This window comes from Pseudorasbora parva, chromosome 17 (assembly GCF_024679245.1).
Source record: "Pseudorasbora parva isolate DD20220531a chromosome 17, ASM2467924v1, whole genome shotgun sequence".
Taxonomy (NCBI): Eukaryota; Metazoa; Chordata; class Actinopteri; order Cypriniformes; family Gobionidae; genus Pseudorasbora; species Pseudorasbora parva.
Window position 1 is genome coordinate 27017921 of NC_090188.1, and position 27062 is coordinate 27044982.

Genomic DNA, 27062 nt, shown 5'->3' on the forward strand with positions numbered 1-27062 from the left:
ATCTTGCGCGAGCTTCTCCACATCTCTGTTCCTCCTCCCAGTGACTTTGGCTTGATATTCGGACGAGGAGGGGAGGGCGTCACTGCAGGGGAGGACAGGAGGTTTCACTGCATTGGTAGGCTACCGGCATGACATTATATGATGGGAAACTTATAATTCAGCCCCCTCAGCAGGTCCAGCTTTATATCCGAACCTGATGGACATGGTTCTGACTGAACTGTATAAAGGGGTTCAGTCCAGTAGTTCTCAGGCCATTGAACTGAAACGCGGAGCCGTGTGGATATTATAGACACTGTGGATTTTAGTCCTTTCATATCGCATATTTGTCTTGAAGAATTTTTTGGCTGTTTTTTAATTTTTGTCTTTGAGGACAACTTGTGTTGTTTCGGTTGGATTGCACATCACAACAGGTGAGTCTTTTGTGTATGTGTGTGTGTGTGTGGGGGGGGGGGGCGGCAATTTTAGACGATTTTTTTTTTAAACTCTTGGCTATAAGAATAATAACTGCATTATTTCCTCCAAAAGCACGTTTGACAGACTGTCATAAATGTTAGAGATGTCTTCATTTAGACTGTTGATAATGATGCATAATGTATTTTCAACTTGAGTCCCACTGGTGTGTCCATTAGTTTCGACTTTGACTGGTCTACAAGTGTTGTTGATGTATTTCGACTATAAATGAACGTTCAGACTGTCTTGCTTTTATGTGAACTTTTACATGGCTGGTTTAAATAGTCACGTGACCACAGCTGTTTAAATAGGTTACCGCTTTGTAATATTATGTCTGTGTCAAATCTCCTTAAAATGTCATAATTGTGTACATAAATCAAACTGGTTAACCTGTTAAAAAGGGTCTATTATTATTCTCTTACTAATATTCTGTCTTATATAAAAATGCATATAAAACCCAGGATGGGAACCTAGGAAAAAACCCATAGTATGTTTGAAGTATTGTTACATCAAATAATATATTTATATTATGCATGTTCAACACAATGACCTAATAATGCAAAAATTTCATTATTTCTTTTATGTGCAATTTTCAGTTATGTTTTGTCACATAACTGAGGCATGTGGAATATTTCCATGGGCTATAATGAGTGTTTGGTAATAAATGAGTTATGTTTTTAATATATCTATATGTGTATTTTGAAGGAGTTATGATTCTCAGGAGAAACCTCTGCTTTCTGACCTTGCTGTTACAATGCATCAGAGCACTACCTCAAGGTAAACCCATGATGCACCTGTTCCTAAATTGCTTCTAAATATTTAGCGTTAACCTATTTTTCTGTTGCAATTGATGTTAACCCACTTTATATTTAATTCTGAATTTGAGATGTCCATATTACACAATTTGCCCATTATTCTTTGTGCCTCCAGGCACATCTGTGTTTGATTCATTAACAGAGTCTGCATGTGGTATTCAATTCAAAACAGCTTTTGAATGACTTTGGCCTGAGATTATGTAATATTTTCCTGAAAATCTTTAATAGGCTTGCATAATCATCACATAAAATGCATTGTGTATTTTCGCATAACTTTGCTGAAATGCTTATGTTGAATCGTTTAAAGATGTCCATGTGGAAGATGAATCCATCTTCGACCTTTTCAAAATCAGCAGCATCAGCAGAAAGACGATTGGTGCCAAGCTCTTCAAGGGCCACGACTGGGACTCGCCGGCATACCGCTTCATCCGCTTTGACCACATCCCTGCTGTTAGCACCCCAGTCCTCCATCAGATCCTAAAGCAGGTCCAGAACAATGAGGGTTTTGTGTTTGTGGCTGCCATGCGACAGGACAAGGGCTCCAGGGGCACCCTGATTGGCCTGGAGGGTCCCAGTGGGAGCCGTCAGTTTGAGATTGTGTCCAATGGACGTGCCAACACGCTGGATCTGGTCTACATGGTTGAGGGATCTCAGAATGTGGTGTCCTTTGAGGATGTGGACCTGTCGGACTCGCAGTGGAAAAACATCACACTGTACATTCACGGAGAGAATGCTCACCTGTACGTAGGCTGTAGCCTCATTGACAGCGTGATCCTGGACGAGCCTTTCTATGAGCACCTGCGGCCGGAGAGCAGTCAGATGTTTGTGGCTAAGGGATCTATCAGGGAAAACCACTTCAGAGTAAGACCAGTTCTTCTCCATGAACATCATCTGTACATCATTCCATCCTTGTATGCTATTCCTGAGCAATGATTTTATCTGCTGTGAAAAAATCAGCATCCCTATTTATATATACAATACAAATTACTTCACATTAATAAACAGGAAAATAAGGATCAATGACTGAAAATAAATATCATAAAAAATTAGACAAATTAAAATTCTGATGTAAAGTAGGCCTAAAAAAGAAGATTGTATCATTATGCATGACAGGTGAAGTCAATTGAGTGTTGATTCAGTTCAGCTCAATAACTGAAAAGTGTTTATGAAATAAGTTTAATTTAGTAATAAGCAGCTCTGGAGAACATAACAGTGTCATTTTTCAGCTTGAGTCAGTTCAGTGTTCATTCAGTTCAGTTCAATGTCGATGTTGCAAAATGTGTCAGTTATGAAACAGTTCTATTCTAAATCTATTCACTTTAAGTTTTGTTCTCAAATTTAGAATATTATTACTGAATATTAAGTATCAGTATAATATTAAGTATAATAAACACCAAAAAGGGAAGGAGAATCCTTTCAAAGTGTCTGAAACAGAAAATCTACTGTTGTATAAATCAAATGGTGGAAATTATATCCTTATTATGTAACATAAAAGTCATAAAAATATTTAATCATAATATATATAAGTTTGTTTAGTCATCTAAGGACATTTAAAGGGACCGTGTTCTATTGACTTCTGATATGCTACATATTCACCACTTTTTCTTTAGGTATGATTAAAGAAGATAACCATAAATCTCCTCAATTTAACATTATAATGAATCTATGTTATTTCACAGGGTTTGCTACAGAATGTGCAGTTCATTTTTGATACCCCAATAGAAAACATCCTGAGAAACAAAGGTTGTGAGATCGCCAAACCTGGTAAGAATTCATTCATATCTCTTAAATGTGAAAACTATAAAGGTCAGCATGGGAAAACCACAGAAAGTTCTTGCAGTAATTCCTGAAATGTCACTGCTTTCATGATATCTGGCTACTTTTTGTGTTAGACTGATGTTTTTAGGGGTCAGATTAGGCTTTCACAATGCATGGACTTCTAAATGTTCTAGGTTTTAGGAGCTCTATTGGATTTATTCTGTGCAGTTCATGATCAAATTTGTTTTAAGAGGGTTGGTATGTTTTCCGTTGGATTCAGTTTTCATTTTAAGCTCTTCTGGCTTTTACCTAAGTGGGTCACGAAATCTGCAGATCAGAGCTGTGGAAATTTCTGACCGTATTACATCATGTTTACGGGAAACGCTCATGTTAGCGTGGTGGTATAAGGGTCAACCAGTTTGCACATGCCATAGAGGATAAAGATTGTCACATTAATATACATTGGCAGGGTGTTCATACTTTAAGAGAAGGTGGAAAAATGGAAGAAGTACATACTCATAATTTTATACATGCACATCGTCAGATGACAAACTGGCTGGTTTGACTGGCTGTTTCCTAAAGCTTTGGTTGGCAGAGCTCAACAGTGAGAATGGCCCATTGGCCCAGAGAGAGTTTCAGCCCAGTTTTTCGAAACAGTCACTTGCCCTTTGTTGGCCAGTGCAGCACTGCCAGTGACAGTCTCACTTTATAATGCTCTATATCCATTTGTATGCCTGGCAGACTGCCTTGGAAACATTTGGTATTCTACATTTTTGCTGCAATTTCTGCAGATTTATCACCACAATAATGTTTTCTAACTGGCTAACATAAATGAGCTTTTTACAAAATTGACTTGTAATAGTGTTGGAAGTATAAGAACGTGTTAAGGCCATGACACACCAAGCCGTCGAAAAAGAACTAGCAGCGACGAAAGCTGACTGTGTTGTCGCCTCCTTTCTTCTGCATCTCAGGCCAAAAAGCTTCGCTTGAACACACGACAAAATCTACAAGACGACTGTCAGCTAGCATCTGCGTTATGTGCCTGTGTGTAAGGAAATAAGTCTTCAGCAAGCATCAATAGTCTATATTCGTCATTGAAACAGGGCAACCGAAACTAGGACTGCAGATATACAAACAGAGATATACAATCAGAGTTTTTGATCTCCCCAACGGCGGCGACGCACAGGAACGCAGACATTCTCAATCTGCCAAAAAAACTTGGACAAGGGCCAAAAAACTGGGCTGACCGTCAGTTTGGTGTATCCAGGCATTTAAACAACAAACCAATCAGTAATGTTTTGCCAATGTTTCCAGTTTAATTCAGAGTACTGACATATCTAACCAGTAAATAAACTCATCCCTGGAGTTGGCTGACTCTTGTGTTGAAATAATTCGTTTTAGACCATGACAAATCTAACCCTTGTGTGAGATGTGCGGGTGTGAGCATTTCTCTATCGCTGCTGTTCCTTTTAATTATAACTGAATAAGTATGCATAGGCAATGGGCAGTCAAAAAGGCTTCCATTTCCATTGCCAGCCCAGATGCATGCCAACTGCTGAACGTTAGGATGCCAGTACAGAGGTTCCTCTAAACTCTCTAGTGCCCCAGTTTAGGAGTGCCACGTATTGCTAAATAAAAGCTCAACTGAAGTGCATAAAAACCTGCCTAGAAAGTCTCTGAAACACACACACACTTATTTTCCCAGAGTTGACTGAAACCCCAAAGAGATTTGAACGAGTTCAACAGTCTCTAAAAAGCTGCTAACCCTGCATGAGTCTCAAAGGAACCTCTGGAGGTATCAACATGGCTCCCTGATTTAGTGTCTCCTGTTCTCCATTAATCTGAAGAAAATTTACGCAAATAACCCCAAAATGGCGGCAGATATCTAATGGGAGTTTTGGCATAATGGACAGCATTCCTCTGCTGTTGCGTATCCCCCAACCCCACCACCTTCCTTCTCTTCCAAGATGTGCTTTGAAAAATCACTATCTTTCTTTCAATGTTCCTTCTGGGTAGCTTTTGCGCATTTATTATATTTATGTCAGAAATAGTGAGAGAATGACATATCTTGAATGTGTGGGGGTGGAATATATCCTACAAATCTGTTAAATGTTTTGTAATCCATGCATCCCTTAACAATCTCAAACATAGCTGCTGTATTGGATACTCTCAAGTAATGAATGACGTTCTTTAACACTGCTCCACTGCATTCGTTTTGTCTTTCAGAGGAAGTTAACGTGGTTAATGAGAGTATAGAGACTGTGTCTGTCAGTACGGCCATCTCCACCAACTTCATTGGGCAGAAGGAGAAACTGGCATCGGATGTGTGCGAGCGTTCCTGTGAGGAGCTCAGCAACATGGTGCAGGAGCTCAAAGGTCTCCGTATCATTGTGGGCAATCTCATCGATGGCTTGCAGAAAGTGGTAAAGTTGTTTGACTTAATTAGTTCATCCAACCTGAAATGAAAAGAATACAAAATAAGAGCTGTTTTCCCATGCAGTTACAATGAATAGGGACTGTGGCTTTCAAGCTTCAACGACGTCACAACAGCACCATAAAAGTCTCATAAAAGCAGTCCATACGACTTGTCCACTATACACCAGGTCTTCTGAAGTCACACAATAGCTTAATGCGAGAAAAACACCTTGAAAGCCTCAGTTCTCATTCATTGTAATTGCGTGAAAAAGAGTGACCATCAAATTTCTTGTATTCCACAAGGAGAAAAAACGCCATGCAGATTTGGAACGGCAAGAGGGCGAATAAATGGTGTCTGTTTGGTTGATTTGTAATGTAAACTTTATTTCATAAAGCTTCATTGTTTAGGTTGGTGGCCATCTCTGATTTGGAGAATTTTATTACAGATTAAATATCTGAACATGCAAGCAAAAATTCTTGTAGTCTAAACAGAACCATTAAAAGAAAACAGGGCTGAAGAGGCAGTGGAAAACGTGAAGATGTGGGCTGGGGTTTTATGGTTTGTTTTAGAGGGAGATAGGAAGTGTGAATAGGAACCGAGTCGTGTCTGGCAGCATTTAAACAGCCCCTTTATCCTCCACTGGGAGCTTCCCGGCGATGAGGGAGTCTGGGCATAATCTCTAGGAAATCCAGCCGTTGGATGCTGCGGGTCCCAGAGGCTCTTCCAGACCATGTGGTGTTCTGTTTCACAGCCTAACACTCATGGCTGCTACCTATGCATTTTCTTCTCACTCACACATGCACAAATTAATTCATCAGCACAGACTGCGGTGTGTTATTTTATGTACTTAATGTGCTTCAGAAGTTAAAACATTTCTCCCTCTTACATTTTTCTTGTTATTTTTTCCCCTCTCTCAACCTCTTGTTCTGTCTCTTTCCTCTTTCTCAACTCTTTACTCGTGGCCACAAATGCATGATAGATTTTTGCTAATAGTTCTCTGGACTACAACGTTCTGGTTCTGGTGTTCTTTTTTTTCATTTCTTTTCTTAAAAAAAGAACGAAACTGAAACAACTGCCAAAGACTAACAACATAGCATGAAAGTCTGAAAAGGCAATTTTTGCATTCAAACATTACAGAACCTAAGTGAAAAATTAAATGATTGATGTTACAAATGTCAACATTACAAGCACAAATCATAATCATAAGACAAAAGTCACTTTAGGACGCTTTACTTCAGCATGGTGTATAACCAGTAATGTCAATTACTTTTATTTCAAATAAATGCTGTTCTTTTGAAATTTGTATTCATCAAAATGTTTACGTTTCCACAAAAATATTAAGCAGCGCATCTGTTTTTAACATTGATAATAGTAAGAAATGTTACTTGAGCATCAAATCATTATATTAAAATGATTTCTGAAGGATCATGTGACACTGAAGACAAAATTCAGCTTTGCATCACAGGATTAATTTATATTTTAAAATATATTAAAATAGAAAACGGGTATTTTATATTGTAATAATATTTTCACCTCTAAAACCTTTGAGATGTAGTGTACATTGAAGTTGGAAGTTCGTCATCAATACCCACAGGTTAACATTTGAGATGTGATAGCAGGAAAAGCAAAAATAATTAAAGTCAAGAGCTATATATAACCCATGTGCTGATTCCATTGTAGTTTAAATCACCTCTATTTATCTACATGTGGAAGACATTGGCAGAAGTATTGGCACCTCTTGACCATTTGTCCATCTGTCTTGTGCGCATCTGTCGGTTAGACTGAGGAGAACACTGTGATGAAGGAGGTGCTGGGGAACATGAAGAACATCAAAGACAAGCGCATGTGCTGGCAAGACGGACGTCTCTTTGAGGATAAGGAGGACTGGGTTGTGGACAGCTGCACCAAGTGTACTTGTCAGGTAAGAAGAACTGTGACGTATGAAGAATGCATCAGCAATCTGCTTTTGTTCTGAGTACTCTTTCCCTTATACTTCGCGGCTTTCTCTTGCAGGAATCAAAGATTGTGTGCCATCAAATCACATGTCCTCCAGTAGCCTGTGCCAGCCCCACCTTCCTAGATGGCGAATGCTGTCCTGTGTGTCTGCGTGAGTCATTTCATGCTGTCATTTTCCCTTTATGTCTACACTTGATGCAAGGGGTCTCGCATTTAATTTAGAGACACCCTGTGTGAAATAAAATTATTTTATTCACTAATATAATTTGTCTGAATTGTATTTAAATGCATGAATAATACATTAAAGCTAGTGATGAAGCTTGTGATGTTTCACATGGTAACCTGGGTAAATGCTTGTTTTATACAAATTTATTTTTAAAAATCTTTAAATCTTATCTTTAAAATAAAGTTTTCAGACACTTTGAGTGTAGACGCTGTTACATGCGCACACTAGTCAAAAATGTATTTAATTGTTTTTAATTTATCAAAAGCAACATAAAAAACATTTTTATAATGTTACAAAATTTCAATTTTAAATAAATGCTGTTTTTCAAACTTTCTATTCCTCAACATATCATGACAAAACAAAACAATTTAAACTAATATTAAATGTTTCTTGAGCAGCTTGTCTCCTTATGACTGTTAAACATATTTTAGTGGACTTTTAATGTAAAAAGAAAATATAAGATTTATTAACTGATGTATCTTTTTTTATTCTCTTTGTTCTCGCAATGAAGATAGCCTTGTTGCTGGGTGTTAAAAAAAATAAATGAGCAGCTAATCAGCATATTAGAATAATTTTATGTGATGGCAAAGCTGAAAATCTTTGACATAAAGAATAAATTAGGTTTTAAAAATATATTTAAAAAAAGTTATTTTTATAATATATTTATATAATATTTGTCAATGTTACTGTTTTTACTATATTTTTGCTCAAATAAAAGCAGCCTCTGTAAGCATAAGGGACTTGTTTAAAAAAGCATAATTTATTTTTGAAAATTTGACCAACCCCAGACATTTGAGTGAAAGTTTATATACAGGCAGAGACCTTTTCTTCCCTTTAATAATATAGAACTTTTATTGTTTTAAAAGTGCTTGTGTTTGCTAACCACACATTTTTTATTATCCATGAGGAGCAAGCATTACTGTATGTTCCCATGCTCTGAAGTGGGTTGAGAAAGATGATGTCATGTATAACTTAAGCTCCAAAACATTACAGCGGCAGAACAATGTTGCCTTTGCTGTGTAAATATATTAGCAACAAGGAGCACCATGATGGGTGTGGTGGGGTTAGAACAGGGTGAATTGTGCTTGACGTTACCAGTGCTAAATGTGCTTGTGTTCATGTCTGTGCAGCTAAAGACAGCGAGGACGGCTGGTCGCCTTGGTCTGAATGGACGGAATGCACCGTCACATGTGGAACTGGCACCCAGCAAAGAGGCAGGTCATGTGATGCCACAAGTAACCCCTGCAGCGGCCCCTCCATCCAAACACGCAGATGCAGCTTGGGAAAATGCGACAGTCGTGGTGAGACAGCCAGTCTTTGTTTATCTGCACTCTTTCTCTGAACACCTGTTCTTTGGTCATATAGAAACATTTTGGACACCATTTTCTCGCCTGTTTTGTCCATAAAGTATAAAATCTTGGATGAAAACCACATAACAGCGGTTTAAGCGGTATTGGATTGAATCCTGTTGCTTGTGGCCTTAAGAAATGCGGTCCGTCACCTTATAACTGCAAGTGCACAGTTTATTCTCTCACTGATTTGTTTCAGGCGTATAAGTGCATCGGAGTATCATCTCCGGTTTGTGTTTGAACTCCAGTAGAAAGAGAGGTCTGAAATGCAGCTGTCATATAATCTTAACAGCTGTTAAAAATAATAAAAATGGAAGAAAAAGAGTCGCTTCATTAAGACTCTGCTTCTCGGTTTGGTTCCAGACAGAATCTCTAAATCTTTATGGGGAAAAATACTTATTTTGGCTTTTGTTTTTGTTGTTTAAAATTGGATTTGAGCTTTTGAAGGAATAGTTCATCCAAAAATGAAAATTCTGTGATTTATATGCTTTAATACAATCACAGTGAAAAGCGTAACAAACAACCCATGCTCATTGGAAAGATTTTCTTTCACGTTTCGCAACACTTTAAAAGTGAAATGTCTAGTGAGTGATGCTAAAATCATGTTAACTTGATCTGAAACGGATGAACTTGAATCTCTTGAACGTTCTAATATGTTGGTTATCGTGGTAGTTTGGAAATGAAATAAAATTTTAGGGCGGAACCATGTGAAAACAAAACTTTACTAGTTCGAAAATCCGTCCTTCTAATCATAATTTGTGCAAAAATAATAATAAAAAGTTTTACTAATGTTAATTTTAGCTGGAAACTGCAGTAAACTTTATGTACAGGCACGTTTTTAGAGTTACATGCGTGTAATAAGCCCATGTTGGTATAAAGTTGTTTATATATTTTGTACATTATATTGGAAGTTTAGCTTTGTGTGAGGACTTCAGAACACTTTAAATATAGTGCACAAATCATATGAATCACATTTATGATTCTTTTATGGTGCTTATGTGTCCTTTATGAAGGTTGAAAGCTAAGGTCTCCACTTATTGTAATGTCAGAAAAAACAGCAGCAGCCAGTTAAATTTTTCAGAGTTTCTTCTTTTATGTTCTTCAGAAGAAATACATTTATATAGGTTTGAAACAAGAGAATGAGAGAATTTTAGTATTTGCAGAAACTAATCCTTCAAAGTAGGCTATATCAATCACATATCATTGATTTCATGCAGGGCTGACGTAATATAAACTACAGAGGCCCTTGCCAACCGTTTGAATTGGCAGCAGGCTGAACGAACACTCAAGCGGTAAGCTGTAAGCAGTAATCTACTGGCTGGCGCCCACTTACCTACATTTCATCTAATCGGTTATTGCTACTGATGGAATGTTACATCACCTAATTAATATTCAATAGCCATACTGAGCCTGCGATTTCAAGCCTATTCCATTCCCTTGAAGAATCCAACATGATATTGACCTGCTTTTGTGGCAGGCGGAAGATTTTGTGACAACATGGGTGTTTTCTTTCATCATCTGTTGTAAATATTTATGGAGCGTGTGCTAATAGACAAACTCCTTTCCGTCAGTAAGGGAACGAGCTGGTATTCATCACTTATGCTCAGTGAGGTTTTAATGAGCGGCATATGGCTCTTTGTGGTGTACCATTGCTAACTCTGGCTTATGGCTGACTCAAATGTTTTTTTTATAACTGACAAATGTTACCAGCTGGTATCTTGGACAGCAATTTGAAAAACTGGCCTTTGTTACAATTACCACAAAACAATATCTATACTTATTCATACATTAATACTTTGAGCTTTTTAGATTTATATAAAATGAATGCCAGTCTCTCTGCTTCCCATATTGTCGGCCCCGTGTACTCAGACCCATGTGGTCGTGGCAACAGAATACAGCCCACAGTGTGTGAGAGGAGGCACGCTTAGGGATAGTTCACCCAAAAATGGTCGCTTCTGTCTGTGAATCGATGGGTTTGTGTAAGAAAAATATCCATATTTAAAACTTTATAAAGTAAAATATCTAGCTTCTGCCAGACCACCTTCCAATGTACGCTTAGCAGATCATTACTCTTATTTCATAGGTTGAATACAGAAGCCGGTCCGCCAGAATATTTTACTTTATGATGTATTAAATATGGATTTTTTAAAATGGATATTATTTATATTTTGGGCTGCAAATCACTGCCATTATAAAGCTTGGAAGAGCCAGGACTACTCCGATTGTATTCGTCTGAAAGAAGAATGATGACTTGAGGGTGAGTAAATCATGGGATCATTTTTATTTTTGGGTGAACTATTCCTTTAATGCTCATGGTATGAAGCCTGAATACACCATCAGGGCTCCCTCATGCTGAATTCCAAATAGACGATGAGGTGGTGGATCCAGAATTGTGGGCCCGGTGGTCATTGTTGGCATCGTTTTTTGGCTGTCCTGCCCTGTGTCATTCCTGGACCTCATGCCTCTGGACTGTAAATGAAAGATGACATTGTTTGTGTGGGTTTGTTTGCTGCTTTAACACTGCATTCAAGTCATGTCAGAATGAGTGCACATGAATGATTCCACAATTTTGTTTTAGCCCCAACTTTCCCTTGGCAGATTTGTTTTTGTCATTGTTAAGTTTTACTTGTGAATATTTACTGTGCTGTTCTTAGTGATAAATCTTGCCAGAAAACATTTACTTTAATAAACTAAGGAATTAAAGCATTATGTATGTATATCTAATGAATATTCTTTTAATTATTAGTTGTAAAACGCCATAAATATGCCAATAAAGTGTAAGAAAGACGAGAGAAATATACTACTGTTCAAAAGTTTCTGTTCTGTATAGGATTTTTTTTGTTTTTGAAGCTCTCTTATGCTCACCAAGGCTGTATTTATTTGATCAAAAATACAGTAAAAACAAGAATATTGTAAAGTATTATTACAATTTTAACCGTTTTCTATTTCTACATATTTTAAAATGTAATTTATTCCTGTGATGCAAAGCAAAATTTTCAGCATCATTACTCCAGTCTTCAGTGTCACGATCATTCAGAAATCAGTCTAATATGATGATTTGATGCTCAAGAAACATTTCTTATTATTATCTACATTGAAAACATTTTTGATGATTCTTTGATGAATAGAAAGTTAAAAAGAAATAGAAATCTTTTGTAACAATGTAAATTGATTTATTATTTCTTTTGATCAATTTCCTTGCATCCTTGCTAAATAAATGTATTAATTTTTCTGATCCCAAACTTTTGAATGGTATTCTGTTAGATGGACCACCATGTATATTTGTCTTGCCAAAATCACTTGAACACTCATCGTAATTACAAACTTAAAAGCAGGATCTTCCACAAGGACTTGAAGGCTGCATAAGCTATATGAATTTGGTAACCATTTTTCTGATTGTTGTCCTAGTCCGACAAGATGGTGGTTGGAGTTTGTGGTCCCCCTGGTCATCATGCTCTGTGACATGTGGAGAGGGACAGATCACACGAATTCGCCACTGCAACTCCCCCGTCCCTCAACTGGGAGGAAAGGACTGTGAGGGCAGCGGCAGAGAGACACAAAAGTGTGAAGCCAAACCCTGTCCGAGTGAGTGCTTAGAGTCATGTGCTTCTCTTTTATATACTAGTGAAATCAAACTGAGACAATATTAGACCTATTTGCATTGATTGATCTTGGAATAAAACTATTTACATCATTTGTCTGTGATTTTCACTGTGCTTTCTTCTTCTCGTAGTTGATGGAGCCTGGGGCCCATGGTCACCTTGGGCGATCTGCTCCGCCACCTGTGGGGGAGGATCGAGGACAAGAACACGTGTGTGTAACAGTCCTCGTCCGCAGTATGGTGGCAAGAAATGCCCAGAAGATTCCAGGGACACTGATACCTGTAACAAACAGGACTGCCCTGTGGGTATGTTACCTTCAGATATATTCTCTTATTTCTCACTCACTTTTCACATATTCTCACTCTTTGATTCTCTTCAGTTGTGTGTCGCAAATCTGAGAGGCCAAACCTTGGGCACCCCCACCCGCTTGTTCCTATTACTGAGCCACTATTAAACCTTCTGCTCAGCTTCAGTCTGGTTAAAATAAAACTAGCATCTGCCAAAAACTCTCTGATGTTCATTTAGATGAATATTTTTATTTATCACAATAATTTCCATATTAGCATTCATTTGGGTGTTATAGGCAAAAGTTATATATAAGAGGATACACTACTGTTCAAACATTTGATTCAGTAAGTTTTTCTGATCAAAATGAAAATGTTTATTCAGCAAGGATGTATTTAACTGATCAAAACTGACAGGAACAAAACAGGTGGGAGGCGTTTGTATAAACTGTTAAATAATTAAGTAAAAAGTAAAAAATAATTTATACCTGCGTGATATACGCTGTAGCCACATTGGACCAGTGGTTTGGAAAATAGATGGATGGAATAATTCAGCTGCGGGTTTCCATCTTCTGGCAAGACTCCGCCACAGTGCATCATGGGTATTCTCTAGCTGTATATAGGTTGTATGGGTTGTACCCTCGTTATTGCAGTGCATTGTGGGATTGAATGAGTGCACTTTTGAACACCACTACAAATGGCTGTCCCCCTATTTTCGGACACCGCTCAGGCAAACACAGGAGGTGAAACACAGGAACAATGGGAAAATACACTTTTACCAATACACTATTTTAAATAAATTCTGGTCTTTTGACATTTCTATTCATCAAAAAAATCCTAAAAAACGGTATAACTTTTTAAATGCAAATATTAAGCAGCACGTCTGAATTCAACAATTGTAATAATAAGAACTGAAACTTAAGCACCAAATCAGCATATTAAAATGATTTCTGAAGGATCATGTGACTAAAGCCTGGAGTAATGATGCTGAAAATTCAGCTTTGATCATAGGAATAAATTAAATGTTAAAATATATTAAAATAGAAGTTATTTTGAATTTTAATATTATTTCACAATTGTTTTGTTTTATTACTCAATTACTGAGCTCAAACTTTTGAACAGTAGTGTACATTTACTTATCTTGTCAGCAGTTATTATTTAAGGACCTCTTTAAACTGACACATCATGCATAACGTCTCTTGAGATTTATGAAATTCATATTACTCAATTTCATGAGTAAACTGTAAGCCTCTCCCTTTGCATTCTTTTCTTCCTCAGATGGCTGTCTATCTAACCCATGCTTTGGGGGTGTTGAATGCACCAGCTCTCCTGACGGCTCGTGGGAGTGTGGGCCCTGCCCTCTCGGTTTCCGTGGCAATGGAACAATCTGTGAGGATGTGAATGAGGTACAAGGGGACAGAGAGCTGGGAAAAGCACAATATAGTTAGGGCCGTGTGATAAGCAATTGTTATACTGCGTTACTCACAATTCAACATGGGAAGATTAGCCAAGCAAAAATGTTCTTCCAGTCCTTACGCTATACACTGATTTTTACCCAACAAATACTAATCTTAAATATGTTTCTAAACATGTCTGTTTGGTTCTTGTGTCCTGTAGTGTGACATGGTCCCTGATCTGTGCTTCAAAGTCAGTGAATCCCAGCGCTGCATTAACACAGACCCGGGATTCCACTGTTTGCCTTGTCCTCCTCGATACAAAGGCAATCAGCCCTTTGGAATGGGAGTGGAGGCTGCCAAGCAAAATAAACAGGTCAGTTATGCAGTCTGTGGACAGATTGGATCAATTATTGCACAAGTATATAAATGTGTTGGTTTCCCATTGTACACTCATTAGCCTGGCTGAATCCACGCTTACAGTACGTACCGCCCACAGTTCGTTCGATGACCGTCTGATGCATATTACACACAAAACTGGAAAGCACTTTCTCGCTCGAAGTTCAAACTTGATATATTCCATTTGTTTTATGGAATTGTTCAGTTATTGTTCTGTTAAATAGTTCATTTTTAGATGAGATCACAATGTCTACACACATTTTATGTTATTATCGAATTAGTTTCTTTGCTTTATTTTGGGATCTACAAAATTAAACCTCCCCTTAATGCATTCTAAAAAGAAAAAAAAAGAAATGTGGTTGTTTGCATGTTAGTCAGATGGTATCTCTCTGACAGTTTTTACCTAGAATAAGTGGCAATGTATCCCAGAAATCTAGATGCACCCTGGCGGCAGCAAATCTAATTAGCAGCCAGTGTCGTCTAGCAACTCTCAATAGACTTGCAAGCAGGAAAAAGTAATTCTGGTCAGGCCAATCACATTGGCCCTCATTTATCAAAAGTGCGTACACCAAATTTCCAAAAAAAAAGAATCTTACAAATTATTAGTCATGCAATTATTAATGTGAATGAATGGAGGCTACTCCACATCACATCATCATATCATACACCCCAATGCATGTGCCGTGATACAAAATTAAATGCTAATTGTTTCAAAACATGTGCTGTAAAATAATGCATTGTGAGGTAATTTATCATCCAAACTGCTGGAGTGCGCTTCTCAACCTCCACACTATTAACAGTACTCGTAATTTGGGTCCATATTTGTTTGTTTTTTGAGTGCCTTTAATCCCACTCTTTAAACTCCCAAATAAAACAATTTCGCATTTTTTCTACTTCCCTGGTAATTGTCTCGATGGGCGCGTCTCTATCATCTTAGCAGTTTAGTAGGCCACTGATCAGGGAGTCAGCCCATTGACTTATGTCCTAATCAGTGCCCTGACTAGTGAACTAGTGAGATGATTGAGACGCACCCAATCTCCACGACGGAAAAGTTTCGCTTCTTTGCCGTCTTCCGTATGTCCATGGCGTAAAATGAGGGCGTGGGGGAGGCGGAGACTTGAATATATAGGGGCGTGTTATTCTAATGACGATCGTTTTCAGCCGCGGCATTTATCAAGGGCAAGTATTGCATACACCTGGATTTGCAGAGGTGCGCACAGCTTCATAAATCAGGCGGTGAGAGGAGTGTAAGCATAATCTTACGCCAACATATACGCCCGTTTCTACGCAAGATTGATAAATGAGGGCCAATGTGTATAGAGTCGGTAGGTGGGCTTAACATAATGACAGCAGAGTTGTGACGGTTCCGCGTGCTACTTGTAAACAAAGAAGCTGGCGAATGGCGGTCTTCCGAATCGGCTTTGGCTGCGAATCTAGAAGACTTGCAGTTAAGCTTTTCTTTGAGAAAAGAAAAAAAAGGCACTGAAGTAATTCTTAAGAAGGGAAGATGTGTTCAAAGTTTAATCTATCAACTAGCTCCGCTGCACGTTGATCTGGTTGGTTGCTCTTGCTCTGGTCGCTATCCAATTGCGTGCAGAGGGAGTTTGAAAGACAACCGTTTATCCTGCCCCTTGTATTGAGCCCTGTGGTGAGTTCCCAGACCCAACATCAATCAACTTTATTTATATAGCGCTTTTACAATCACGATTGTGTCAAAGCAGCTTCACAGTGTCAAACAGGACAATATTACAACAAAATTAGATTTGGCTGTACAGTCGTTCTGGAGAAAACAGTGATGTTATCAGCTTATTTAAATGTATCATATAGCGACAATGTTGGCAGATCAGTATTATAGTTTATAGAAATAAATAGAACCTAATTCATACATTTTGTTTGTATATTTAGTTGAATAACTTTGATCATAATTTTAGTGTCCCCAACTGAGCAAGCCAAGCCAAAGGCGACAGTGGCAAGGAACCAAAACTCCACCAGGGCATGATGGAGAAAAATAAACCTTGGGAGAAACCAGACTCAGTCGGGGTGCCAGTTCTCCTCTGGCCTATTAACGCACCGTGTATGATTATTATTCTTACAACCTTACAGGTCAGAAATCATATTAGATCGGAATATTCAAAATGTAAACATCTTGATGTGGGTCTGGCTTGTCAGGCTAGCAGCAATGTTGACTAGTCATTAAAGGGTTAGTTCACCCAAAATTAAAATTCTGTCAATAATTACTTACCCTAATGTCGTTCGACACCTGTAAGACCTCCGTTCATCTTTGGAACACAAATGAAGATATTTTTGTTGAAATCCGATGGCTCAGACAGGCTTTCATTGACACCAATGTCATTTCCTCTCTCAAGACCCATAAAAGGCACTAAAGATGTGATTAAAAAGTCCATCTCACTACAATGGCTCTACAATAATTTTATGAAGAGACGAGAATAGTGCGCAAAAAAACAACAACTAAATAACGACTTATATAGTGATGGCCGATTTTAAAATACTGCTTCCTGAAGCTTCTGAGCGTTATGATCCCATCACTATATAAGTCGTTATTTCGTTTTTTGCGCACAAAAACTATTCTTGTCACTTGATAAAAATATTATTAATATAATCACTGTAGTGAGAAGGGCTTTGTAACAATGTATTTAGTGCCTTTATGAGTCTTGAGAGAGGAAATGACATTGGTGTCAATGAAGGCCTTTCTGAGCCATCGGATTTCAACACAAATATCTTCATTTGTGTTCTGAAGATGAAGTCTTACGGGTGTCGAACGACATTAGGGTAAGTAATTAAATGGCAGAATTTTCTTTTTTGGGTGAACTAACCCTTTAATTTGGTTGTCCAGAGGTCATGAGAATAGGCTGAATGTGTCTCTTGCTCAGAGTAGAAAGTGTATTCTGTATGTCTGCTAAATGAAAAAATCTTTGGGCCCATAATGGTGGCCAACCATATGGATCTTGCTTTCATTCTCTCATTCCACTTGGATGAATCAATTTAGCAGATTTCTTGGAAAGCTGACTCATTTGCTTTTCTGCCCAAAAGTTTCATAACGTCCACAACTAATAGGTTCGTCACCAACTTCCAACTTGCCTTTCTTTGATCCAGTGCCCAAGAGTAGTAAATTGACAAAGGGCTGAAAGGAATTGTCTCATATTTTATAGCTGCGATCCAATAGCGTTTCACATAAACTTGTTAAACTCGCTGAAACCAACAAAATAATAGGAAATTATCAATAGAAAGTCTTTTAAGGCCCTCGCAACACTATTCCCAGCTGTCCCCCACAGGCAATGTCCCAGTTCTTTTATCACCATAATTGGACTGCTATTGAGTGTTGCTGAAGTCTGTTTATTTTTCAGGTATGTGAGCAAGAAAACCCCTGCAATGATAAAACCCACAACTGCCACAGATCCGCTGAGTGTATCTACCTTGGCCACTTCAGTGAGCCAATGTTTAAATGCGAGTGTAAAATCGGCTATGCTGGGGACGGTCTCATTTGCGGTGAGGACTCTGACCTTGATGGCTGGCCAAATCAGAACCTGGTGTGTGGAACCAACCAATCCTATCACTGCAAAAAGGTAACAGAGATTTATTTTCTGTGGCTCAATACTAAATTTGTTAAACTTTGAAAAAAAATTATTTTTAAAAGAAGTCTCTCATGCTCTCAATGCTGCATTTATTTAATTAAAAATACAGTAAAACAGTAATATTGTTATGTAATAAGAATAACTATTTTCAGATAAAATGTATATCTGTAATGGCAAAGCTGCATTTTCAGCATTTTTATTCTAGTCTTCAATGTCACATGACATGATCCTTCAGAAATCATTCTGATTTTGTGTTCATGAAATGTTTCTTATTATCAGTGTTGAACATAGATGTGCTGCTTAATATTTTGTGAGACCATGATACATTTTCAGTATTCATTGATAACTCGAAAGAATAGAATTTATTTTTACTTTCACTTGAAAAAAACAAAACAACCTTTGAATGGTAGTGTATATTTACAGAGTGAATCTTTAATTAGATAAACTTATGTTAATCACCTGATGAAACTCTTTAATTATTTCCCAAATAATGAAAGTATTATTTTTTATCCTTTGTTGTGCAGGACAATTGTCCCAACCTTCCAAACTCAGGCCAAGAGGACTTTGATAAAGATGGTCAAGGAGACGCCTGTGACAAAGACGATGATAATGATGGAATCATGGATGAGGGGGTAAGCAAATCTAGTTATATTGTTGAAAATCTGCCATGTTTTTATTTATTTATTTACACTTAGCTTGTATTTTTTCTCCTATGCCCCAGGACAACTGTCCTCTGCTGTATAATCCCAGGCAATTTGACTATGATAAAGATCTTGTCGGTGATCGCTGTGATAACTGCCCATATGAGCACAACCCTGCTCAGATCGACACTGACGGTAATGGTGAGGGAGATGCCTGCTCTGCAGACATCGATGGAGACGGTGAGAAACTCCCAGACCCATTCACACAAATCACAAAAGTCAACCATACTCATATTTTGTTTATAGACTTTACAAGCTTGTGTTTATATAATGATTAGACCCAGGCTGGGTTTAAAGGTGTCATGAACTTAAAAAAAAAAAAAAAAATTATACTGTTGTCTGAGGTCAACTAATGATGTTCGTGTGGTTTTAACATTCAAAAACATCATAACTAATATCACAGGGCTTATAACGTCTTTATCAAACAAACACAATGTTTTATTTCTCATCGACCCATGACTGATTGTGCACGCCGATGTCAGATGTTCAGATGTTCAGATGTTCAGATGTCAACTGGAGAGAGGGAGAGAGAGAGAGAGAGAGAGAGAGAGAGAGAGAGAGAGAGAGAGAGAGAGAGAGAGAGAGAGAGAGAGAGAGAGAGAGAGAGAGAGAGAGCGAGAGTAGCAGAACAAGAATGGAATACTAAGAGATTCTTGGGCCTGCCGAACTTCGCGAGCCCTGGACCATACGTGTCTGAGTCCAGCGTGCTAAATTTATGCTCTGTTAGACATGTACACATAAGCAAAACGATCTATAACAATGCAATACTATTACATATAAAAACATGTTTTACTCACATGTTTGTTGCACCATTCCTGTTGGATCAAAATCCAGCAACGACCGGAGATTGGTTTACAAACGATGCCACAGTGAACTGAAGTGAACATGTCTTCCCCACGTGAGCTGGAACTTCATTAAAAATAAAGTTCAACCACACATTCCTAATATTAGGATCAGAAGGAAGCTTATGCAGTGACTGTGTTCTTCCACAATCAGGAATAGCGCAATATCTTAATCTTCCTCGGCATATCGAGCCCTCCATGAGTCGGTGGGTGAGGTTACTGGATTAGACGTGCGGTAGAGGCGGTAGACGTTTCGTCGCGCACTGACGTCAGTATGAAGCACAGGACCATTTGCCGAGCATGGTGTCTATAATAGCTTTTCTTTGACTAACAAGGAAGTTTTCAGCTCTGAAACTTAGAGGATATTCTTATATTACCATGACCTTTTATATATCAAAAGCTCAAGGGAAAGTTGATTCCTCAATTTATCACCCCTTTAAAACCAAGTGCATTTTTTAATGTAAATAAATAATAAACCAAAAAACATGCAAATGGTTCACCACAGTAAGATGCAAATTTGTTGGATTTCCCGATGCTTCTTTTGTCCATTGAACTCTGTGTAATGCTGCTGTTTTCATGTGTTTCAGAGGTTCTGAATGAGCATGATAACTGCCCCTATATGTACAACAATGACCAGAAGGACACAGATATGGATGGTGTGGGTGATCAGTGTGATAACTGCCCTCTTCTGCACAACCCTGAACAGGTACAACAGGCTTAGTAAACACACTCAGAAACACATGTTTTGCAGCAGTTTAACAGAGTCCTTTGTATGTTTTAACAGTCTGACTCAGATAATGACCGAGTTGGTGACGAGTGCGACAACAATCAGGACATTGATGAGGACGGCCACCAGAACAGCCTGGACAATTGTCCCTACATTCCCAACTCCAACCAGGCCGACCATGATAAAGATGGGAAAGGAGATGCTTGTGATTTTGACGATGATAATGACGGAATCCCTGACGACAAGGACAACTGCAGACTGGTGCCCAACAAAGATCAACTAGACTCTGATGGTGAATGAATCTATTGTTTAAAATATCAAGATTCTGTTATTTTTACAAAAAATAACTGTTTTTTGACAAAATTTCTACAGACAAAATATGACACATACACCAGTCATTTTTCTCTTTTGCATTCTTTAAAATTTAGATATATTTACAACTGGAACATTTCCTTTAGTGTACCTAGGGTCAAGAAAAATGATGTCACACTCTCATAACTTGCAGGTGGTAACTGAAGGGTGCGTGTGATCTGCCCCACTGTGCCACTTTTCGTTAAGGCTATCTGATTTTTAGTTGGTGGGAAAATGGAAACCAGTTACTGTTGGAGGTCAAAGTTGTCAGATGCTATCGTACTTCTCACACCTCGTTATATTTTGTTTATTGGATAGAGTCAAGACGGTTCCAAGGAGAGAAGTCAACGACTGTAAAAACAGACATCATAGCAAAAGCTGGCATCTGTGCAAAAGTCTACTTGATTTTTCCCTTATATTTGATGTGCTAAAGTCTGGATTTAATAGATTTCACATTTGAAGCCAGTCACATGTTAATGTACATGACATGAAAAGACAGCTGAGATCACTTTTTGCTTGGAGAAGAGAGCTGGGATGCTAGATGAAATCTTCCTTTAGTTACAATATTTGTATAACCCCTAACAATTTTACAATTTAGTGTAAATAATATAATATAATATAATATAATATAATATAATATAATATAATATAATATAATATAATATAATATAATATAATATAATATAATATAATATAATATAATATATTCAGATTAATTAAAAATGTAAATAGTAATATTATGAAAAATAATTATTAAAGTGTAAAACATTAATAATTATATTAACCAAGCTATAATATTGTGTTTATATTAATATTCAAATAATTAAAATGTAAATAGTAAATATTATGAAAAATAATTATTAAAGTATAAACATTAATAATTATTAACCAAGTACTATGATATATTATAATGTTATGTAATGTAATAGAATAATTGCACATGCTCTAAATTTGGGGCAGCAAATATGTATATTTATTATTTATTTTTTAAATTGATTTAATTTCTTGTTTTTTATTTTAATAATTGTTTTTATAATATGTATTATTATTTACATTTAAAATAATTATAAATGTAAATAATAATACATATTATTTAAAAAAAGATAATATTATAAATGAATTTTAATTCAAATTTAAATATTATAAATGTAAATTAAATAATAACAATGCAATGTATATCATATTTTTTAACTTAATTTATTTAATTTGAGGGGAAAAAACTGATCTACTGACATTAATTCTGAACTATTCAAACTTTATCCACAGGGGATGGAAGAGGTGATGCCTGCAAAGATGATTTTGACAATGACAACATTCCAGACATTTTGGATGTGTGCCCTGAAAACGACGCCATCAGTATCACTGACTTCAGGAAGTTTCAGATGGTGCATTTGGACCCCAAAGGAACAACACAAATTGATCCCAACTGGGTGGTCAGACATCAAGGCAAAGAGTTGGTTCAGACTGCCAATTCTGATCCTGGTATTGCTGTGGGTGAGTATGTGAGCTTTCAGAGTAGCCCATCTGGTCATGATTTTAGCTTGATGTCATTGAGGAAATGAGACTTCAACAGTTTAATTGCTCTTCAGGTTTCGATGAGTTCAACTCTGTGGATTTTAGTGGCACTTTCTATGTCAACACTGACAGAGATGACGATTATGCTGGGTTTGTGTTTGGCTATCAGTCCAGCGGGCGATTCTACGTAGTTATGTGGAAGCAGATAACTCAGACGTACTGGGAAGACAAACCTTCAAAAGCATTTGGCATTTCTGGGGTTTCTCTGAAAGTGGTCAACTCTACCACGGGCACAGGGGAGCACCTGCGTAATGCCCTGTGGCACACTGGTGACACTCCTGGGCAGGTGAGGCTGACTACTCGTCAAATATGACATCTTTTAGTGTTTATGGTAAGCTTTACTCAATCTAATTGCTATTCGTGGTCTGACAGGTTCGCACACTGTGGCATGACCCTAAAAATGTCGGCTGGAAGGATTATACCGCCTACAGGTGGCATCTCATCCACAGACCCAAGACAGGATTCATCAGGTAAATAACAGGAAGGCCTTAACTGCCACAGAAGTCTTATAAAGCATGTAAATTTAACTGATCTATGTTCTTTTTCACCAGAGTGGTGGTTTATGAGGGGAAACAGATCATGGCAGACTCAGGGCCAGTTTATGATCAAACATTTGCAGGAGGGAGATTAGGACTGTTTGTCTTCTCCCAGGAACTTGTTTACTTCTCTGATCTCAAGTACGAGTGTCGAGGTGAGTATTTTATCATGCCAAAACATGGGTATTTGTTTAAATTACACCCACTGTCTCTAACATCATTTCTACACTGGACATGTTGTGGCCCATCAATAATAAAACCCTCCTCTGTTCTTCCTACTCCAGACACTTCATTTTCTTCACCTGTTTGAGATACAGTAACATATACACCGATCACGCATACAATATCATGTTGGACACCCTTTCACTGCCAAAACAGCACTGCCCTTTTGAGGCATGGACTCCTGAAGGTGTGCTGTGGTATCTGGCACCAATATTTTAGCAGCAGATGTTTTGTGTCCTGCAAGTTGTAAAATGGGGCCTCAATGGCTTGGACTTGTTTGTTTAGCACATCACACAGATGCTCCATTAGATTGAATTTGGAGGCCAAGTCAACACCTCAAATTCGTTGCTGTGCCCCTTAAACCATTTCTGGACCATTTTTGCTTTGTGGCAGGGCACATTATCCTGCTGAAAAAGGCCACAGCCACTAGGGAATACAGTTTCCATAAAAAGGTGTACATGGTCTGCAACAATGCTTAGGTAGGTGGTACGTGTCAAAGTAACATCCACATGGATTGCATCACACTGCCTCTGCCAGCTTGCCTTCGTCCCATAGTGCATCCTGGTGCCATGTGTTCCCCAGGTAAACGACGCACACGCAACCTGGCCATCTACGTGATGGAAAAAAAAAGTGATTTTCCCACCTTCTTCTATTGCTCCGTGGTCCAGTTCTGATGCTCACATGGCCATTGTTGGCGCTGTCGGCAGAGGACAGGGGTCAGCATGGGCACCCTGACTGGTCTGCGGATATGGGCCCTATACGCAGCAAATTGAAACCTGTATTCTGACATCTGTCAGAACCAGCATTAACTTATTGAGCAATTTGAGCTACAGTAGCTTGTCTGTTTGATCGGACCACACGGGCAAGCCTTCGCTTCTCACATGCATCAATGAGCCTTGGCCACCCATGACCCTGTTTCCAGTTCACCAATGTTCCTTCCTTGGACAACTTTTGATAGACAATGACCACTGCAGACTGGGATCACCCCACAAGAGCTGCAGTTTTGGAGATGCTCTGACCCAGTCCTCTAGCCATCACAATTTGGCCCTTTTCAATCTCACTCAAATCCTTATGCTTGCCTGTTTTTCCTGCTTCTAACACATCAACTTTGAGGACAAAATGTTTATGTGCTGCCTAACATATCCCACCCACTAACATGTGCCGTGATGAAGAGATAATTAGTGTTATTCTCTTCACCTGTCATAATGTTATGCCTGATCTGTGATTATTATTATCATAATTATTATTATGTAACAGTGCTCTGAAAACAAGAACTTCATCACATATGGTTTATTGTTGTCTGTTCTAATATGAGCAAAGCAGATCATTAATAGCAAAGCAGAAAATCAAAGCCAGTTAATCACATTTTTGATTATTTTTCTGATTTTCAGATATCTGAGCAAGAGAAGAAATTACCCCACTTAAAAGACTATATTGCAACAACACATTTTCACACTCTCTGACAAAACACAGAAGACCAAAGACTTTGGTGGACTACAAACATCACTGAAGGAAACAGATCTCCCAAACCTCCCCCTGAGGAGGAATAATGAACTTAAACTACATGCACATTTATATGGAATAATTTTTTGTGTGTGTCCTCAAGTCAGTCTTTGTTAGCCAAAGTTTGGGTAATGTTAATCAGACATTACGTTTGTGGTTTTTTTTTTTTTTTAACATAATGTAACACAATCTAGAGGAAAAACAATCACCATCTTATCACCAACTGCTTTACTTGCACAAGATGTTTTTTCTTCCTCTGTATTGTGACAATGTGCAGAATTTTTCTTCTTTGGATTTGTTGTTGTAATGGAGACATCTTTTTCTACAACCCTCGATTCTAACAGGGGCTTTGGTTTTGATCAGCATATACATGTTTTAGAGACCTTTGAGATGAAGATGTTTATATTAAGACTGTATCATAATTACTTGTGTAAAGTATTTATATGACTCTTGCAATTCAGTATCAAGTTATGTCTAGTTGTTGTTTTTTTGTTTTTGTTTATTGGCAATACTTTCAGAACCTAGACATTGTAAATACTAATTTATTTGTTTACACTGACAAAATTTGACTATTGCAGAAATAAAGATTAAAAAAGTTCATTTTTTGCTGCGCTTATAGACATCCATAACGCAACTCCGTGGCTATGCAGTTTTTCATTCATTACTTGATAAAAGTGTTTTTTTAAATATGAGTATAGTGTGTTATTGTTTTGTTTTAGTTTTGTCCTTTGATGCCACACTGCATTTGTTGTATTTAACACAAATTTACTGGTCTTCAACCACTTTCTCTTTTTTTCTTATGTTTTGTCTGTTTATTAAAGAAACTCATGGAGTGCAAATGCAAGACATAAAAAAAAAGTTTTGTTTTTATCAGAGAAACAGAGACTTTCATACATAAAAAACAAACAAAAAAACATTTAATCCTCCAGATCTTTTGAGCCTAAATAATCATCTGTTTTGGCTTGCTTTTGTTTTTAAAATGATTTTATTTTCATAACAAATTTTGTAAAAAAGTGCCTTTTATTTTTATGCCACATCCACAGAAGTTTTCTAATATTGTAATTCGCTCAGTTGTCAGTTGATGTTTTTTTTTTTCTTTAATAAAAGGTTTACACATAGTTTTCCATTTAGACTGGTTCTTTGGGATAATTCCAAATACTGTAATGGGATGTATGATAGTTTTTAAAGATGTCTATCAGATAATTTATGTGTCATCACTGCTGCCATAAATCCTGCATCATGCCTGTCCTTCACTAAACAACTATTTTAACTGTTCCTGCACAAAGCTCACATGAATGTGTTTAAGTTGTAATTGTATGGTGCCTTGAAGCATACAGTCAATAGTTGAGCTATATCCATTTAAAATAACTTTTGTACCAAAATATAGTGCAGGAGAACTATTTGTGTAGGCCAAAATCCAGTAGAGTTTAATGCCTGAAAAAGGCGTGTCGTTAATGCAAGCTCAGGATATTTTCACATTTTACTATAAAATACATCTGTAAAATATCCCCTTGTGTTCTTTCCCCATTACCGATAGGCTACTTATGAATGGGAGAAATATTTTTTACAGTCTATGGAGAAAGTGCAACGCCCGATATGACGAATAAGCCCCGCCTTCTAAATGAAAGAATCAATCGTAAATATAATCGTCACCATAGATATATACATTATAAAGGCCTTTATTATGTATTATCGTAACCATCACTGTCGCAGTGGCGCTGGCGCCATAGATATGTCTACGCTGGCGGCGCTGCCTTTAATTAGAAGCCCCGGTTGCTATAGAAACGGGCAGTGTTCAACTTAGGGTTGCGCATGCGCATTAGCTTTGTCCAGGCTAAACAAAAATCTTCTTTTTGGTCATGATTCGAGCGTTTACTAACCAAATTTATAATACAGTTGTTGTCAGATTTCATAGGTGATTTAAAATATGAAATTTAATCGTAAGCTTGGCGAACAGTTTTGGAGAATTTGATCTTTCCCCATTCAAAGAGATAGGAGCTGCACTTGCATGCTCGAGAGGCGTTTTAAAGATGTACGCCGAGTGAAGGGACTTACCATTTACTTACTATGGGTAATTACCATTACATAATTTCGAGATGGCAACATGTTCTACTCTCAGCCGTTTAATTATGCAATCACTGCAGCACTCAGTGTTGCTATAGCATGGCAGCTCCATTTGGCTGTGGACCAGGACATGGGCTGCATACGAAATCGCATACATATAACGTTAGTATAGTAGGCGAAAAACAAACAGACAAAGAGAAGTATTCCCGAATTCACCGCACTCTTTATAAAAGAGTAGATACCCTGATAATCTACTACTTTCAGCGAAATTCTGAAGCGCATAAGATGGACACTTCACT

General features: G+C 37.7%; 1 protein-coding gene across 1 annotated transcript; it reads left to right on the top strand.

Moving 5' to 3' along the window:
* Positions 1-25817, top strand: thbs2a (thrombospondin 2a). Its single transcript, XM_067421643.1, has 22 exons — positions 1-410; positions 1156-1227; positions 1573-2126; positions 2945-3029; positions 5250-5446; positions 7220-7360; positions 7453-7546; positions 8752-8922; positions 12379-12555; positions 12704-12877; positions 14135-14262; positions 14474-14626; positions 18015-18233; positions 18767-18874; positions 18964-19123; positions 20373-20491; positions 20570-20804; positions 22130-22357; positions 22453-22724; positions 22811-22908; positions 22990-23129; positions 24588-25817. The coding sequence occupies exons 2-22, from the start codon at positions 1161-1163 to the stop codon at positions 24593-24595; spliced, it is 3528 nt and encodes a 1175-aa protein (XP_067277744.1). The 5' UTR covers positions 1-410; positions 1156-1160; the 3' UTR covers positions 24596-25817.
* Positions 25818-27062: the final 1245 nt, after the last annotated feature.

What these genes read in the sequence shown, in the direction of transcription:
- thbs2a (XM_067421643.1), top strand. Translation starts at nt 1,161, where the DNA reads ATGATTCTCAGGAGAAACCTCTGCTTTCTGACCTTGCTGTTACAATGC. An exon ending in TCTGTGAGGATGTGAATGAG is followed by an intron (nt 14,263 to 14,473) that starts GTACAAGGGGAC and finishes TGTGTCCTGTAG; the next exon opens with TGTGACATGGTCCCTGATCT. An exon ending in TTCTGCACAACCCTGAACAG is followed by an intron (nt 20,492 to 20,569) that starts GTACAACAGGCT and finishes ATGTTTTAACAG; the next exon opens with TCTGACTCAGATAATGACCG.